The sequence below is a fragment of the Puntigrus tetrazona genome, chromosome 16 (genome assembly GCF_018831695.1).
Source record: "Puntigrus tetrazona isolate hp1 chromosome 16, ASM1883169v1, whole genome shotgun sequence".
In the NCBI taxonomy this organism is placed as follows: domain Eukaryota; kingdom Metazoa; phylum Chordata; class Actinopteri; order Cypriniformes; family Cyprinidae; genus Puntigrus; species Puntigrus tetrazona.
In genome coordinates, this window is record NC_056714.1 from 1565051 (window position 1) to 1581739 (window position 16689).

Here is a 16689-nt window from a genome sequence, read left to right on the forward strand (position 1 = left end):
GCATGGAAACACAATTTGTTAAAATCTGTCAAAATGTTTAAAAGCACTTTGATATATTCAACAGTCTTCCAAATAATGAGATTTTTCATTTAAGCAACATACACGTATATTAAGGATCGTTCACATCAGGAATGATTATTATATATCAATAACAATATAAAGTGCTGTCAAACAGTTAATGTGTGTGTACTGTATGTGTTTATTATGTATATTAAAATACAAATACATGCCTCTATATATTATGAATAAGTTATATATGTTTGTATATAATATAAATTATATGAATATAAATGCTTACATGTAAATACATGGATGTGATTAATCATGATAAAAAAACAACAACAACATACGTTTAATTTATTAACCTAATTAATAAATTAAATAGTGGAAAAGCTAGTGTTCAGCATCTAAAATATACACTTTTCTTTGCTATAAATTAAGCTAATATCTTTACCGTATGAGAAATAAAACAAAACGAGTGACAAATAGCATTAAAAACATTAAAATATCACATTGTCATCTGTAGAGAAGTACAATCTCATACAGTAACGTGGCGACAGTAAAAAAAAAGTGGAAAGTATTTAGTTACACTGCACTATTACACATTATCATAATGGGACTTTTTTGCACAATGTGTCAAAAGTACAATAAATGGCCTTCAGTCTTATTAATCAAACGATAATAATAAACGTTCAATAGTCCAAGCAAAAAAAGACATTCATTGAAATGTGTTCTGTGTCTTCAGGGAACTGAAGGGGTTGGTGGTGACTCTGAACTCTAACGGCCATCTCCAGTGCTCTTACATGGGCACTGACCCCTCTTTCTTCACTGCACCTAAAGTGGATGCCCGAGAGGTCAACTACGATGAAGTCGACGCAGAGATGAAAATGCTGCAAAAGGTTATTCGAGAGGCTACCAAAACCCAAGGTATGAACCGATGCACATTGTGTATGTTAATATGTAGTAACGGTTAAAAGCTTTTGGCAAAGCTGAAATCTCAGCCAAATTTAATGACAGACCAGTATCTGACCCGTTTAAGTGAAATTTTTAAACAGTTCCTTCCATTTACTGTAAAAAATACATTGTTTTCCAATCAGTGTATCTTCACTGCTAGTGCAACTATGTCTGAAAAAGATTTTGATGATGAATAGGGTCACGTTTTAATACTGGAAATGATATGCTGTGTGCGCATGCATATTTGTGTGAACCTTGCATGGTTGAAGCTAATGCCATTATATAAGTAGTTATATAAGTTAAAAAAAAAAAGTAGCTTCATTTTCTGAATGTGTGTCAATAAACTCAAGTCTTGTTTAACAGCAAAAAGTTCTATTGCAGAAAAATATTTGGGAGTTTGTGTGTGATCTTTCTCCAGACATTCTCCCGAGGGCAGAGACTGAGGAAGAGCTTACTCTGATCGCCGTAGTCTCATCTAACCTGGACGAAGTCTCGGTACAAATACTAATACTAACATGTTCATTAATGTGAGCACATATGAAATAATGATGCTGTTTTTATATTAAGCTCATTTTACGCCAACAAGCGCTACCTCATGTCTAAATTAAAATGCACATTATATTTACATTATATTAATTATTGTTTGCAACACAACATACACTCTTTTAGCTAATTAAATGAGGCCATATATATATATGTATATGTGTGTATATATATGTATATGTGTGTGTGTGTATGTATACTTGTGGGTACTGTTCTGTCTCAATGTAGTGCACACACTTTGACCGTTTCATGAGTGCATGAGTGTGTGATTGTGTTGTGATGGTCTCTCTCACAGTGCGCTGTCATACCTGAGATGAATGGCATGCCCGTCCCCTCTGTCACAGTCAAGGTGAGTGCAGCTCATTTAACGCTGATATATATTAAGTATATTAGGCTTTCTTATGTAATGAGGTTAGTGCTGAGGTGATACAGTATGTCCTGAATGTGTGCTTTATTCTCAGGTTAAAATAAAGAGTCGTTCTGCAGTCCAGAGCCCAAAGATGACAGTGTGTGTTCAGCCTCCTCTAGCGGTGACGCAGGATCAGTTTGTGTTGGACTCCATGGGTATGGTTGTCTTTCCTTTTCTGGCATATCATTGTCCTAAACATCCCTATATTCCTGACTGTACCATCAGGTTCGCCTTTATCCAGGTTTAAAATATGTTTTGTGGAGTGTTTGATGGAGAGGTGAATGAATAGTCCTGTGACATTGTCCAAGATGTAAATCTCTCCAAATAATCAGATTTATCTTTTGAGTTTTAGTGTATGGTTATTAACACAGCAGCGTGATTAATCCAACATTGGCTCATAAGGGCACATTTTTGCATCTCTTTTGCAAAAATTCACCCACATTTCATTGCATTTTCCATCTGAAATAAATCTCACAGCTAAAACATCAATATATTTTATACTAGTTTCAATAAATCACGATTGCATGGGTAGATCATGATTAATGAAGTGTGATTTTTGCACGGTTGTTTGAGAAACGTTATATTATTATAGATAATTTGCAAACTATAAATTTTGGTGTATGCCACCCTGATGTGCAGCTTTTCTGGCATAGTAAACTTACTCAGTAGCTCACCTGTGATACAAAGCACTCGCGTACAGCATGTGCCATATGAAGCGCAAGTAATGATAAAACCGCTCAAAGACTTGCAGAAACAAGCTAAAATGGTGCGGTTGCCTCAGCAAACGTGTTTTTATATTATGCTTGCTTTTGTTAACGCTGTCAGTTAGGTTTAGTGTAGGTGGGATGTTATTTTCAAAAGTGATAGTCCATTAACCTTTTAGTGCCATTTAAAGGACAGACAGATTAGCATTTATCTGTTTCAGATAAATCTGAATGCACTTTTAGATGTTACACTTTGGAAATGTTGCAAAACTTAGGAAGCAACGTAGTGCCATTTTTTTGAAGAAATGTTGCCACATTCACGTTTTTCCAATGAGCCTGAGTTGGGCACATCAGATTGTGAAAATATTCTCGTTTTGAGAACATTCTTTCTTTTGAGAAAACCAGAGCGATTTCGTTAATTTGAGAGCTTTGTCAAATCATTTCTGCTGTCTTCTTTGTAAAAGAACATTTAACAAACCAATATCATCCTGCGATGTGGGATTTTACACATCATCTACCTGAGGCCATTTCCAGGGTGGGTCCGCGATCACTGTCACTGTAAGACCGAAAAATATGATTTTCTTGTGTTTGGCCTGGAAAATTCAACTTGATGTTGGCCAACCAGAAGCCAGTGTTACATCACTTTAATGTTAAAGAGATGCCAAACCCTGACAAGCTCTTTACTTAGACATTCTACTGAAAGACCTCTGTCTCGTGTTTCACCAGACTTCCACATGTCATCCAGTCCAGCGATACAACTGCCTGAGCCATTAGAGCTTGGCAATGTGTAATGTATACTCACACAGTAGAGGAGAATCACTTGTTTCACTCATTCTCTGCTCACTGCTTTTGCTATGGCTTGACCCATTTAACTTATGTTACACACACTCAAAGTCATACCTTGACAAACAAAGGAAGCTATCAGAACACATTGTGTCTGAAATGGGCCATAACCTTTAAATTAAACTTTAAGGGAAGGGTATCTTTACATTTTGTTATAGTTTCGGAGAGTCTAGCTAATTCAGTTAGTAATTTGTAAAACTCTAAAATACCGGCTCACATCTTTAACCACTAAACCACATCTCAAGAAAATCAGTGGCATATGTTTTGGGTATATAATGATCAGGTCTTGTAAAATGTATTGCTGTGACTTTGACGTGATGTTGCTTTGGAACCTCCACATGGATTTGAGTTTTTCCTATTGAGGAAAAAAAAGAAATGCTAATACTGTTAAATATAATATTTAGGACTGATGCCACTAAACATGCAAGTGCCACGCAAAATATATGTTGGATAGGCTCAGTAAATATGTATTTTTACTGGATTTCATACTTGTTAATTGTGTATTATGGAGGGGAACATAAAAATACCATGGGTATAATAGTCAACACAAGCTTCTGTTGAGTTATCCTTGCCTAAAACAATAAAGTGTTCTAAGATGTAGGTCCTCCCAAACAATTTTGCAAGAATTGCTCCTATTCAGGCATGGTGAGGTCAGGACCTGATAATGGCGATGGGTTTTGGATCACTTTCTGTTCATCTCAAAGATATTCAGTGGCCTCCAAGTCTGGCATTTGTGCCTAGACATCCATAGTGAATCATATTTATACGCTCTCAGATATCTACATAATTTTTTTGGAAGATTTACTCAACACCGCCCCAAATGTTTCCACGGAGAAAGAAGGTGTAACTTTTACTCTCACTTTAGTATTGTTTCCATCACCGCCATATAGTGAATGAATATTTGTGTTTCCAAATATGGTAATGGGCGTGTCATTTCAGTCACGGGAATAGCTGGCCAATCAGAGCGCATTGGATAGATGGCCAATCAGAGCACATCACGCTTTTCTGAATGATAGGTTTTGCAAAAAATCAATGTGTTTCAGAAAGGCAGGGCGGAGTGGTGCAAAAATAACGTACCGTGTGTGGAAATTTTTTCAACATTAAACTGCGTCAACACATTGTATTACACCAAAAACACAAAAAATATGTTTAGCATCGTCATAAGACTCCTTTAATTACAGGTAGTGTCCACATACTGGCCAAGTGGTATATAGTCTAGTGTAGCCTAACCAGACTGACTGCTAAAGCTCTGGAATCAGTGGTATCAATTGGCAAAGGTCTGCCCATGAGAGCGCCATGTCAAGCAACAAATTGCAGTTTGTTTTGTTCAGCGTCACATTTTTGGAGGGGAAAATGTCGTCACAATAACAGACTGGTGTGTAAAACTCACACATGGATTTTAACGATTTTATGTAACCAACTTTCGCATACTTTCGAAAATGTGGCATTTAGTTGATCCTGACAGATGCTCGTCATCACAGTTGTACATACAATGGCTTTCTTCTTTCGTGAGGGGGTTTGGCATCATGGCAACTTTTATTTCCAGGCAGAACGTTAAAGCCAGTGACACATACGTCTCCCAGAAATCCTGAATAATTTAAATGATCTGATGTATGCACTGAAGAACTATTGGGACTGATGAATTTTGAACGCACAGTTTTAAGTGTTTATGCACAAACCGTTCAAAATCCTTTCAAATGCCTTTCATCTTTTTAGAAGATAATATCCCACATTTTTATATGCTGTTTGCTCATTAGTTGGAAAGACCCATACCATGGCTTTTAATGGAGCACTATGCAAATTACTATTCTTTTTTTCTACTGTGAACTAGCAGTATTTGTTGTATTTAAAATCTACTTGAACTGGTTCTGAAATCAGACATGGTGTTATGGTGCCTTGGAAGCCCATCTGAGTTCTTTATGTATCAATGTATTTATGTTTAAAAGTCAGTCATGTGAATGCAAATGCAACCCATCTGACATCACTTGGTGAGTTGAACTGATATTTAAGATCCAAAAATATGAAATGTTAAATTGTAAAAAAGAAAAGAAGAAGGCCATATCCTAGAGCAAATTTTCCCACCCAGTGTGAGGCGGTCCATGTGGAAAGCATTGTTTTCAGTTTTCTCATCGCTGTGAAAATACATTTTAGGTGTGAATTGGCCTTTAGGGGTTGGGTGAAAAATCTCAGTTTAGTATGTTTTTGTGATACTGTTTCAATATCAATTGTCAAATTCCTTCTGGAGCTCATGAAAGAAAGTAGGCATGCCTTTGTTGCATTTGTAAGCTGTTGATGGAAGTATCCTGGAGGAAGTGTTTTTAGGGCTTTCACCCAACAGACTCCCTTCAGTCAGTTCAAGAATGTAAATACAGAAAGACCACAAGGGTTGCTGAAGCAGAGAATGTTTCCTATGCTTCCCGTCTCTTTGCATTTATATCCATGTGCTTTTGTTGTGATGGGCAGCTCTTTGTCAGGCCCTGATGAGCCAACTCATTCAGCCTACGTTCTGTACTGTTTCCAAACCCACAGTCAATATTTAAAGAAGATTTAACCGTAAAGTGTGTGGTTTCCTTTTTGTGCGATTTGTTGTTTTCTTCACAAATTACTGGTAGCTTTATTACATAACCTAGTGCAACCACAGAATATTCTAAATATAAAAATGCATTGCTCATACTAATAATGAATTTAATTGCTTTTTTTTCCCCCAACATCTGCCCTCTTGGCTCAGCACAATGCATTTTGAGATTGCCTTATCCATGAAGGATAAATGCTTTAAAATTTGGCCAAAAGGAGGTATCTTGAATGGTGTCGTACTTCAATTTTTGGAGACGAGATATATTTTCCGAAGATATATTAGCAATGTGTTACATTATTAAAATAGAAGAGAATGGGCGTTGGATATCGGATAAAGAGAATAGGATACAATGATTAAATAGCATCATAATTTCTAGAAGTAACGGCTTATTAAGGTAATGGTAAGCATTGGCTTAATAAGCAGTGATTGTTTCTCAGATCACCAGCACATGACTGTGTCTCTCTTGTGTCTTTTGAGTGGAGCTCAGCTGGGAGACTCTATGTGTCCTCTTCAGAAAAAGAGGCTTCGATCAGCTGTGACTGACAGATTGCTAACCTCATCAGCTGTGATGGACAGCTCAGGTGGAGTTGAGACCTGAGAAGTGGATGGATGAAGACCATGTGTCACATCCTTTTTTCGGATCATTCTTTGCACATGCCTTAATCAGGATTTTTGTGACGTAAATTTGCGTTTTGAAGAATTTAACTTCACACTTTATTTTAGGTTTTCCCTGTAGCACTGTAATTATACATCTAAGTAGTGAGTAATAAAAATTAACTAGAGAAGCGATTTCAGGCTAGAAGAGACGGACACCATCGCGTAAGTCTATTATACCTATTGCTGTGTGTTGTTCAAATTATTTCTTGCTGTTTGGAGAGAATATTTGCGTTTCCCTACTTATTTGTAGTGTGTAGTTTAGTTGTGCTGTACTTTAAGTGGTTGTAAATTGTTTGCCTCCGGGCTATTAAGAGCACTTAAGTGTGAAGGCGTTAGTTTCGTTTTTCCTGAGCGAACTCCTGATTGGCTACTGCCTGGGCAAATTAGAACTAGAGTTTCCACTACACTTTGTATTTATTTGTTGACGCTCAGGTAAAGACATATGACTTTTACTGCGCGACTTTAACTGAGCAACACTTAAGTACACAACTTCCTCTTTCCTCTATCATTTCAGTCCCGCTCTAACAACACACGAGACGACAATGCACTCCTACTAAAAGCTCTGTCCTACATCCTCTCTACACCCCTATCTTTCTCTGTTGTTGGTCTGTGGAATTGCCAGTCAGCGGTCAACAAAGCTGACTTCATTTCTGCTTTTTCTTTACATTCTTCAACATTCTGGGATTGACGGAGACCTGGATTCGTCCAGAAGACTCAGCAACCCCAGCAGCTCTAGCCAACAATCACTCTTTCTCACACACACCTCGCCAGGTTGGCGGGGTGGTGGCACTGGTCTGCTCATCCCAAACAATTGAAATATTCAACCAACTCACTGTATGTCATTACATCTCTTTTGAATTTCATGCTATCACAGTTACTACTGAGACAAAATTCCACATAGTGGTAATCTACGTCCCTCTGACATATTCTAGACACCTTCCTAGAGGAGCTGGATGGATTATTGTCATCTTTTTTACAGAAATGGCACTCCACTCCTACTCTTGGGGACTTCAACATTCATCTTGACAAACCTTCAGCTACGCACTTCCATTCCCTTCTAGCTTCATTTGACCTCAAACGCCTCATCACGATAAGCACCTACAAATCAGGCAACCAGCTTGATTTAATTTACACATGCAAGTACAACCGCTCACGTCTCTGACCATTTCCTTCTTACATTTCAAGCACTATCTCTGTGCAACTAACCCCTATACCGGTTACTCCGTCCCCTCCCTCCCAATCTAGTCCTCCTCCCTTTCCTCACCTACCCATTTCTCTTCTTTGGAGAATACAGCTACAGATACCTGTGTTCAGTGCTCTAACCTCCTGAGGACGACATCTGCCCCTCTCCTCCAGGCCAGCACGGACTGCCACCTCTAGCCCCTGGTTGAAGATGTTCTCCGTGAGCATCGGGTAACTCAGGGCAGCGGAGAAAGAAAGTTCTGAAATCTAAGATCTGACAGACCTGAGCAGGTATCAGACTAAGCTTTGCTTTTAAGACTGCCAAATCATCATATTTCCAAAACAAGATCAACAACACTTCAGACACTAGCTCTTCAGATCATTTAACTCCTGCTCTATCCCCTCCACCACCTCCCACCACCTCAATATCACCTGACGATTTTGCCACATTTTTACAAACAAAACAAAAGCGATCAGCAGCCAGTTCTCAGCCCCCCAACGCACAACCCTCAACCAACCGTGATCGACTACCGATTCCTCCACTTTCTCCTTCTGCTCCCTCACTGAGACAGAAGTATCCAAACTTCTCTAGCCATCCAACAACATGTCCGCTTAGACCCCATACCCTCTCATCTCCTGCAAGCACCCCCACTGTCTTGCCGGCACTCACGCACATCATCAACACATCTCTCCTCACAGGTACTCTTCCCACAGCATTTAAGCTTTAAAAAAGCCCACTTTAAACACTTCTCTTATTGATAACTACAGGCCTGTCTCTCTTCTTCCAGCATAGCGTGTTGAAAAGTGGTTTTCAACCAGGTATCACTGTTTCTTCGAAAAACAACAAACTGGACCATAACAATCAGGTTTCAGGTGCGCCATTCAACTGAGACTGCGCTGCTGCTCAGTCGTGGCGACTGCTGCTCAATCCAAATCATCAGTTCTCATTCTGTTGATCTATCCACTGCTTTTGACACTGTGAATCATCAGATCAGCTGTCTACCCTCTACATCACTGGATGGCTGCTGGTTCTAATCCATCTCACTGGTAGGTTTTTTAGGTGGCCTGGGGAGAGATGTATCCACAGCACATCAACTGGTCACTGGGGTTCCTCAGGATCTGTTCTTGGTCCCCTCCTCTTCTCCATTTACACTACATCACTAAACAGGCTCACGGCTTCTCCTACCACTGCTACGCCGATGACACAGCTCTACCTCTCTTTTCATCCAGGCGATCCAAAAGTAGCTACTCGGATCTCGGGTTGCCTGGCAAACGGACATGACATGGATGCAAGAGTACCATCTACAGCTCAACCTGACAAAGACTGAGCTGCTTGTATTCCCTGCCACTCCAACTACACAGCATGACTTCACCATCCAGCTAGGTTTTCGCACAATTACCCCATCATCCTCAGTCAGAAATCTTGGTGTAATCCTGTGACCAACTTACCTTCAAAGATCACATTGCAAAACTGCTCGATCCTGCAGGTTTGCACTACACAACATCAGAAAGATCAGGCCCTTTCTAACAGAGAAAGCTGCACAGCTACTTGTCCAGGCCCTTGTCATTTCTAGACTGGACTACTGCAATGCTCTTCTGGCTGTGAACACAATAAAACCTCTACAAATGATTCAGAATGCAGCGTACGGCTGGTATTCAATGAGCCCAAGAGAACCCATGTTACACCTCTCTTTATCTCCTTACATTGGCTTCGATTGCAGCTCAGACAAGTTCAAGGCACTGATGCTTGCATGTATAGAACAACCACAGACTTTGTCTACTTCCACTCACTATTACAAATCTACACACCTCTAGAAGTCTGAGATGATAGCTAGCGAAGCGACTGCCTCATGGTACCATCTCAAAGAGGCTCGAAATCACTCTCCAGAACTTTCTCGTTCTCTGTTCCTGAATGCTGGATCTCTGTCAATCTTTAAGAAACTGCTGAAAACTCACATCTTTCAGTGACCTCATCATAAAAAAAAAAAAAAAAAAAAAAAAAGAAATACTCTCACTCTCACTGTCTCTGTCTCTCTTCTTATCCCCTTGTTTATTCCTTCCTTCTGGCATGTACTAATTTGAACACTCCCTGTGACTAAGCACTTACACTGTCTGTTTGTCTCTCTAAAAAAATGAATCGCTGTTGTACTTCAATTGTACAAAGTCGCTGGATAAAAGCGTCTGCAAAATGACTAAATGTAAATGTAAATGTACATGTATTTAGTATATGGTTAAGGTTAGGGTTTGGCTTAGGCCAGTGGTTTTTCAACTTTTTATACAGAGTACCACCTCAGAATGTACCGAGTACAGCGGCATAGTAACCTTTTAGTAAATCTTTTCAGCTACAACTCTACACAGTTCAAAAATGAGGCAGTTTTACTCCTAGTAAAAATATGTATTGTTGTCATCTACTTAAATTAAACACTGTTAAATTAAAATGTGCTGTACTTAAAAGTTTAATAAAAACTGTACTGTACCTAAATGGTTACTCCACCCCAAAATGAAAATTTTGTCATTAATGACTTACACGAATGTCACTCCAAACCGGCTTTGTTCATCTTTGGAACACAATTTAAGATATTTTGCAAGTACATAATATTAACATTTATAATAGTGTAACAAGGACACCTTCAAATAAAATGTTGCCAATTACCGTATTTAAATTGAAATAAAGAATTTTATTTATTCATCTATTTTAAATGGTAATAATGTGACAATACCTTTTTAGGACTATAGTTGCAGTTAATAATTCCATCAATGTTGTGGTGTTTCAACTGGTTATGTGAAGCACTTAGCATATTATACTGTGTTCTTTTGTCAAAAATATATTTTTAATCACTTTTCTTCTATATTTATGCAGAATTATTCAGAAGGTATCAAAACAATTCACATTCACCTCTTTGGTCAGTTTATGTTGTGGTAATGCATAAAGACATAAACCTCAACACTCAATTACGACCATGACCCCAGCTTACCAGATCAAAAGTGAGTGTAAGTGCTAAAAGGGCAGAACTCTTACGTGCCCTAAAGGTCAAAGACCCTTAGAACAGCCCCCTATAATCCTCGCAGTGCATCTAACCGCTTTTGTCAAAGGAATTCTTATCTAAGTGCTTTTGTGCTGTGTGTGTTCTGCATGCTGTGCTTCTAATGCATGTCATGAATTCCAGGGGTTGGCTACTGTCAGCGCAGGTCAAGAGAGGTCAACACAAATGGCCTTAATTTAACCACCTAGACTTTAGACGGTTTAAAAAAGAGGTGTCACGCTTTCTGCCTGCTCGAACTGACGCCAACAGCGTGGCGGCTGAGCTCGTGTGTGGTGCACAGGACAAGGGAGCCTGATGGTCTGCTGTTTGCCCACGGCAGTGAGATGGAAAGGTTAAAAGCCTGCCCCCCCAGAGAGAGAGCTTTTAAAGCACATAGAAAGTGCTGTTGCCCGATGAGATGATAGGAGCACGGACAGAGAGAGTGTGTGTGAGTGACAGTCAGACCTGTGTGTGTGTGTGTGTGTGTGTGTGTGTGTGTGTGTGTATTGGGGGGCCAGACACTTAATCTAAGTGCTCGGCAATCAAGCATCACCGTGGGTCAGTCACCTGTGTGAATGCGGCTCACTGTGAACACACAAAACACTGAACTTGAAACGGATCACGTTACTAAAGACAGAGATACAACACAAACCAATTCAAGAAATGATAAAACCATAAGCACTGCATTAAGGGCCTCGTTAACTGTGGTAAAGCGAGTGTAATGCAGAGCCTTAAGTGGATTTTTGTTAAGAATGCATGATTAATTAAAGTTAAAATTTTATATGGATTGGTGCAGTTATCAAATTACAAAGGTGTGATTTGGATAAATAATAATAATGATATATGCTGTGTATTTCAGAGTGAAGTGCGGAACTGTTTATTTAGTGAATTCCACATAAGCTCCATCTCTACATCTGCTCTGAGTTTGGGTCGCTTATGACATGCATTCGCAAACGCAACATGCGCCAACCATCTTCCACTTCGACTTATAATGAGAGGCGCTTATAAGCCAGCTGTTGTCAACGAAAGAAAGCTTTAAGGTTTCCCTGTGGCTTTCCACTAACGTAAACATTTTCAATGTTTCGAAAGTAAGGAACTAAAACAGCAAAAAATACGAGTTTCATAATTTAATAAGCGTACTGTAAAATAGTAAATAAATATGAATTATTATTAATCTTTTTTGCTTAACACTGAATATTATTACAAAAACTGCAGCAGGAGCTGTGATAATGATATGGATGTTGAGTAAATTAAAGATCTAAGCCTCGAGGCTTTTTGTTACAGTGACTCTTTCAGTGTTCTTTAAAGGGTTACTCCACCCCAAAATAAATTGTTTTGTCATTAATCACTTACCCAATTTCACTTCAAACCTGTAAAAACTTTGTTGGTCTTCGGAACAGAATTTAAGATATTTTAGATGAAAACCCGGGAGGCTTGTGACTGTGGTTCAACCGTAATGTTATAAGGCTAAGAGAATGCAGCGGTACTCTTCAAAATGGCGCCACGGTACCAAATTTGTTGAATAAAGTCATTATTTTTGTTTTCTTTTTTTTACAAAAAGTATTCTCGTAGCTTCATAACGTTACGGTAGAACCACTGATGGCAGTCTTTCGTACTTTTCTGGACCTTGACAGTGTTATTTACTTAGTAGTCAATAGGACAGTCGCAAGCATCCCGATTTTCATCCCAAGCGAAGATTTTACGACAAAATGATTGATTGACTGAAATTTCGAATTTGAAAATGAAATTTTCATTTTGGGGTGCAGTAACCCTTTAAGTGTTGTAGTTCATTTGTATTAAATTTGTATATTATTTACAGCTTGCAATGTAGACTATTAAAGAGTTGAATCGAAAACAAGATCATCAGTATGATGGAAAGTATTTGTATTTAAATCCAAAATGATATATTTTTAAATATAATGCATGAAAACAGTGTTTTTAGGATCATTACAATTCTTTGCGTTGTGTGATTTGCATGTGATTGTGCTGTAGTTGTGGAATAACCCATTCTTCTTCCAGTATTGTTCATTTTTCCATATTCTTACCTCAACAGACGAGTTGACACGTACCTATTCCATCTCAGTGCGTGCATTTAATTGCTCTAGCTCACTATGTTAGCATTTAACTAACCTCCATTCCTTCCTTAGCATCCAAACAGGGACGAATTTAGAAACCACCAAACACTTCCACGTTTTCCCTATTTAAAGACGGTCGCGTGACTAGTTACACGAGTAAGTATGGCGACAAAATTAAAATGTGGCGGATAAAAAAAAGCTAACTATAATATATGGTGGAAGAACACTTCGCAGCACTTCGACCTCGGCTCGGTAATATCATCACTCCTGAATTCGTGGAAGCGTGGAGGTCACGTTGGATGTATTGACATCCAGTTTGGAAATCGCCACGTTTTATTTTGTCACCAATCAAGTTGACTGATTAGAGGACAACACTTTACAATAAGGTTCATTAGTTAACATTGCTTTTTTCTTTAACATTAACAAATATCAACACATACTGTTAAATAGTATATTGACTAATTAACCTTTTTGGAAACTGTTAGCAGTTACAGCTGTTTGTCGCAACTTGCCACGTTGATATAAGACGTAATCTTTATCTCGCAGAGCACACCTTTTGGCATGTCTTAATACCGAATCGTTCATTACGTTTCTTTTTGTTTGTTTGACAGGCAGCGGCTGCGAGTTGGTGGTGAGATTCTCAGCGTTTCTGAACGGCCGCTATCCTCCAGCGGATCTGTGCGGAGATATCGCTGTGTCCTACAGCTCGGCTACAGGTACGAGCTCCTCATGAACACTCCCACGCTCTGTTTGTCTGACTCCGTCTCTAAGCTCTGGAACACATTACCCTCTTTCCTCACTTCTTTAAGCCCTTTTACTCATTTCAAGATGTCTGGATGGTTGCCAAAGCAGAAAAAGCAGCAGAAAGGCTGCGTTTGTCCTGGCGTTTCTCTTGGATGGTGTCTGTGTTGGCAGAGACTGCTGGAAAACTTCCTGAAAATATCCGGGAGTTTCCCTTTTCTCTGGCTCTCTTTTTCTTTCTGTCCTTCTGAAAATAGTGAGTCTGTTTTACACATTAGATCGCAGGTACATGGGACTGCGCACACGTGCTTGTCTAGCTTTCTAAATCAGGATGTATCGGTGGCTTCTATTGTTTTTAGATGAAGTTAAATAAGAATGACTAAAGACTAACCCAAACCCTAACACTGTAAGAAAATGTTTGGAAGATTCCAAAGCCAATTTATAGGGGACTAACTTTAACAACAAATTAAGTATACTGTACGATATGCAGTATTATATACAGTATTGTTAACACTGTGTCACCGTAATATTCAGCGTGAAGTACAGCTAATTATAATGACTTTTTTGAATTTTACACACACACACGCACACACACTTAAACCTGGGGAAACCCCATTTACTCTGTTGGCTGTAATAGCCCTGTTTCTTTTACTCTTTCTGTTCAGCTCTTTCTCACACACAAAGAGCACTCTCAACACTGGGCATTTGATTCATGAATATATTATTAAAAATACATGTCTTGAGATAAAGTTTGTGAGAACTTTTTAAGCAATACTTGTAATTCCTAAAAAAAAAAGCTTTCCTATATTTTCTTATAGGAATATCTTTCCTAAATTGTTTTTGATAAGGCTTCAGTATAGGGAGCCATTCTCACTATTAACTAATTGCTTATTATCATGCATATTAATAACATATTGCCTGTATATTAGTACTTATAAAGTATGTATTCTGCATGACCGTATTCTGCATCCCTATTCCTACCAAAAAACCTAAATTTAACAACTCTCTTATTAACAATGAATTATAAGCAGCAAATCAGGAGTTAAGTCAAAAGTTGTAGTTAATAGTTTTGTCTTATAGTGAGAATTGGACCTTAAAATAAACTGTGACCTTTTTTTTCTTGTGAGAAGTTCATTAAATGTTTGGAGATTTAAGACAATGATGATATTCAAAATTGAAGAGGTTATTTATAATGATTTGTAAGAAGATTCTCTTAATAAATTCAGATTCGAAGATCTCAGGAATTCCGTTTTAGAACTTTCTTGATTTTGGGAGTACAAAATATCCTTGGAGGCAGGGTAAGTGATTTCTGGTAACCAGGATTATTATTTCAAATGACCAAAACAAATACACCCCTACCCCGAAAAGGTATTGCCCCTGTTTTGATGTGCAACCCAGGCAATTTCTCTGAAACAAAGCAAAACTGTTTCTACACCGGATGTTAGTGGCGTGAAAAATCACAATAGAACTCATTATAATCCGTAATGCTGTTTACACTGGATGTGAGGCTGCGTGACAAATCCCGACATAAAAATGCTGCTGCGTTCTATTTATGACATATTAACACAATGCGATTTTTAGCTGTTGCGTCTCTGCTAATGTCCGACCTTAGCACTCTCCTCCACATCAAGAGTAGAAATGCCCATTGATGCTGATTGGCTGCGAGTTTGTTTTGGTACTCTGCCTGACTTTAAAAAAAAAAAAAAAAAAACATATCCCACTCTGCTTGCTGCCATAGACGGTGTTGACGGTGATACTTGGTGTTAAACCGCAACATCGGTTACGTCACTCGTCCACCGTGACATCGTCCTGCACTGTATATATTTTAATGATCTAATAAAGGATCTGTGGGGTGTTTTGAGCTAAAACTTCACAGTTACATTCTAGGGAGCCCTAGAGCTTGTGTGTATAATATTATGTATAATCTGTCACCTTTTAAGAACATTTAATAAATCTGGTTTTAGGATGTTTGTGATATTAGTACATTTTGTGCATATAGCGTGTGTGTATTGAGCGCTACAGTGGAGATGCTTGTGCGGAATGGGAAGAATTTGTGTGTGTGTGTGTGTGTGTGTGTGTGTGTGTGTGTGTGTGTGTGTGTGTGTGTGATTCGCCCATGCAAGCCTGTAATTACTGTCCTAATCACTCGCTCCCTCCACACCTCAAAGCACACTCACATACACAAAGGTTAATTGTAGCACTTTGAAGGTTTTAATCCAGCTTTCATTTTGCTTTCATGTTCAGACCCTCATCGACAATAAACACGTCTTCACCAAATAAATGCACTCAAATCTGGAACGAGACACAGTGAGGATGTTCTCAGAACATCTCGTCGCATTAAATCTTTGATAGGATTTACCGTTCAGTTGCGCTGAAACTAAAGCATAAGAGCGGACCTGCTTGGGAACGTGTGACTGCAGAAACCTCCAGCAAGATTTCATCAGAATCAATATTTTTTTTACATGCAGGTATTGCTAAGCATCAATGAGAGTGCAGTAGAGTCTAAATCCGTTCTAAAGATTTCTAGCACAGAAAAGTGCTAAAAGTGCACAGACTCTCTATGTGGCTCAGATGGAGCAGTATTTGTGTAGTAACAGCAGGAATAGCTCTTGAGAACATGTGGAATGCAGAGCGTGTTTTTGGGAGTGTGGTTTAGATGACTGATGTAGCCACCGCTTAAAGTGCCTTTTCTGGGCAGTAATGGCTGCTCCTCTCTTTAAGTAAACAGAGCAGTCGCTGCTGACATGGAAGATGAGGTTAGCTGGTTAGGGTGAGTTTTTGTCAGAGGGTTGGTGGTGTTTACACAGAGATAACTTGAGCTTTACGCAAATGGAGCGGGAACTCTGAGGGGAGACTAATGCTACATTTAGACCTGGAAGCAGAGGTGTATCTCAAACATTTCCAGCTTACAGGTCATATTTCGTAAAGTGTGCTGCCGGTCAGAAGCATTCAGTTCGAAAGCTACCATTGATTTCAGTAAAAG

General features: G+C 38.9%; 1 protein-coding gene across 2 annotated transcripts in view; it reads left to right on the forward strand.

Annotated features, from left to right (window-relative positions):
* The window catches only part of bbs9 (Bardet-Biedl syndrome 9), a 79040-nt gene that overhangs the window by 10153 nt on the left and 52198 nt on the right, over positions 1–16689 (forward strand). For both annotated transcript variants that reach the window (XM_043260682.1, XM_043260683.1), the window contains exons 10-14: positions 746–927; positions 1373–1449; positions 1793–1846; positions 1959–2061; positions 13577–13681. In XM_043260682.1, coding sequence (XP_043116617.1) covers positions 746–927; positions 1373–1449; positions 1793–1846; positions 1959–2061; positions 13577–13681 — 521 coding nt within the window. The remainder of the gene's footprint in view (positions 1–745; positions 928–1372; positions 1450–1792; positions 1847–1958; positions 2062–13576; positions 13682–16689) is intronic.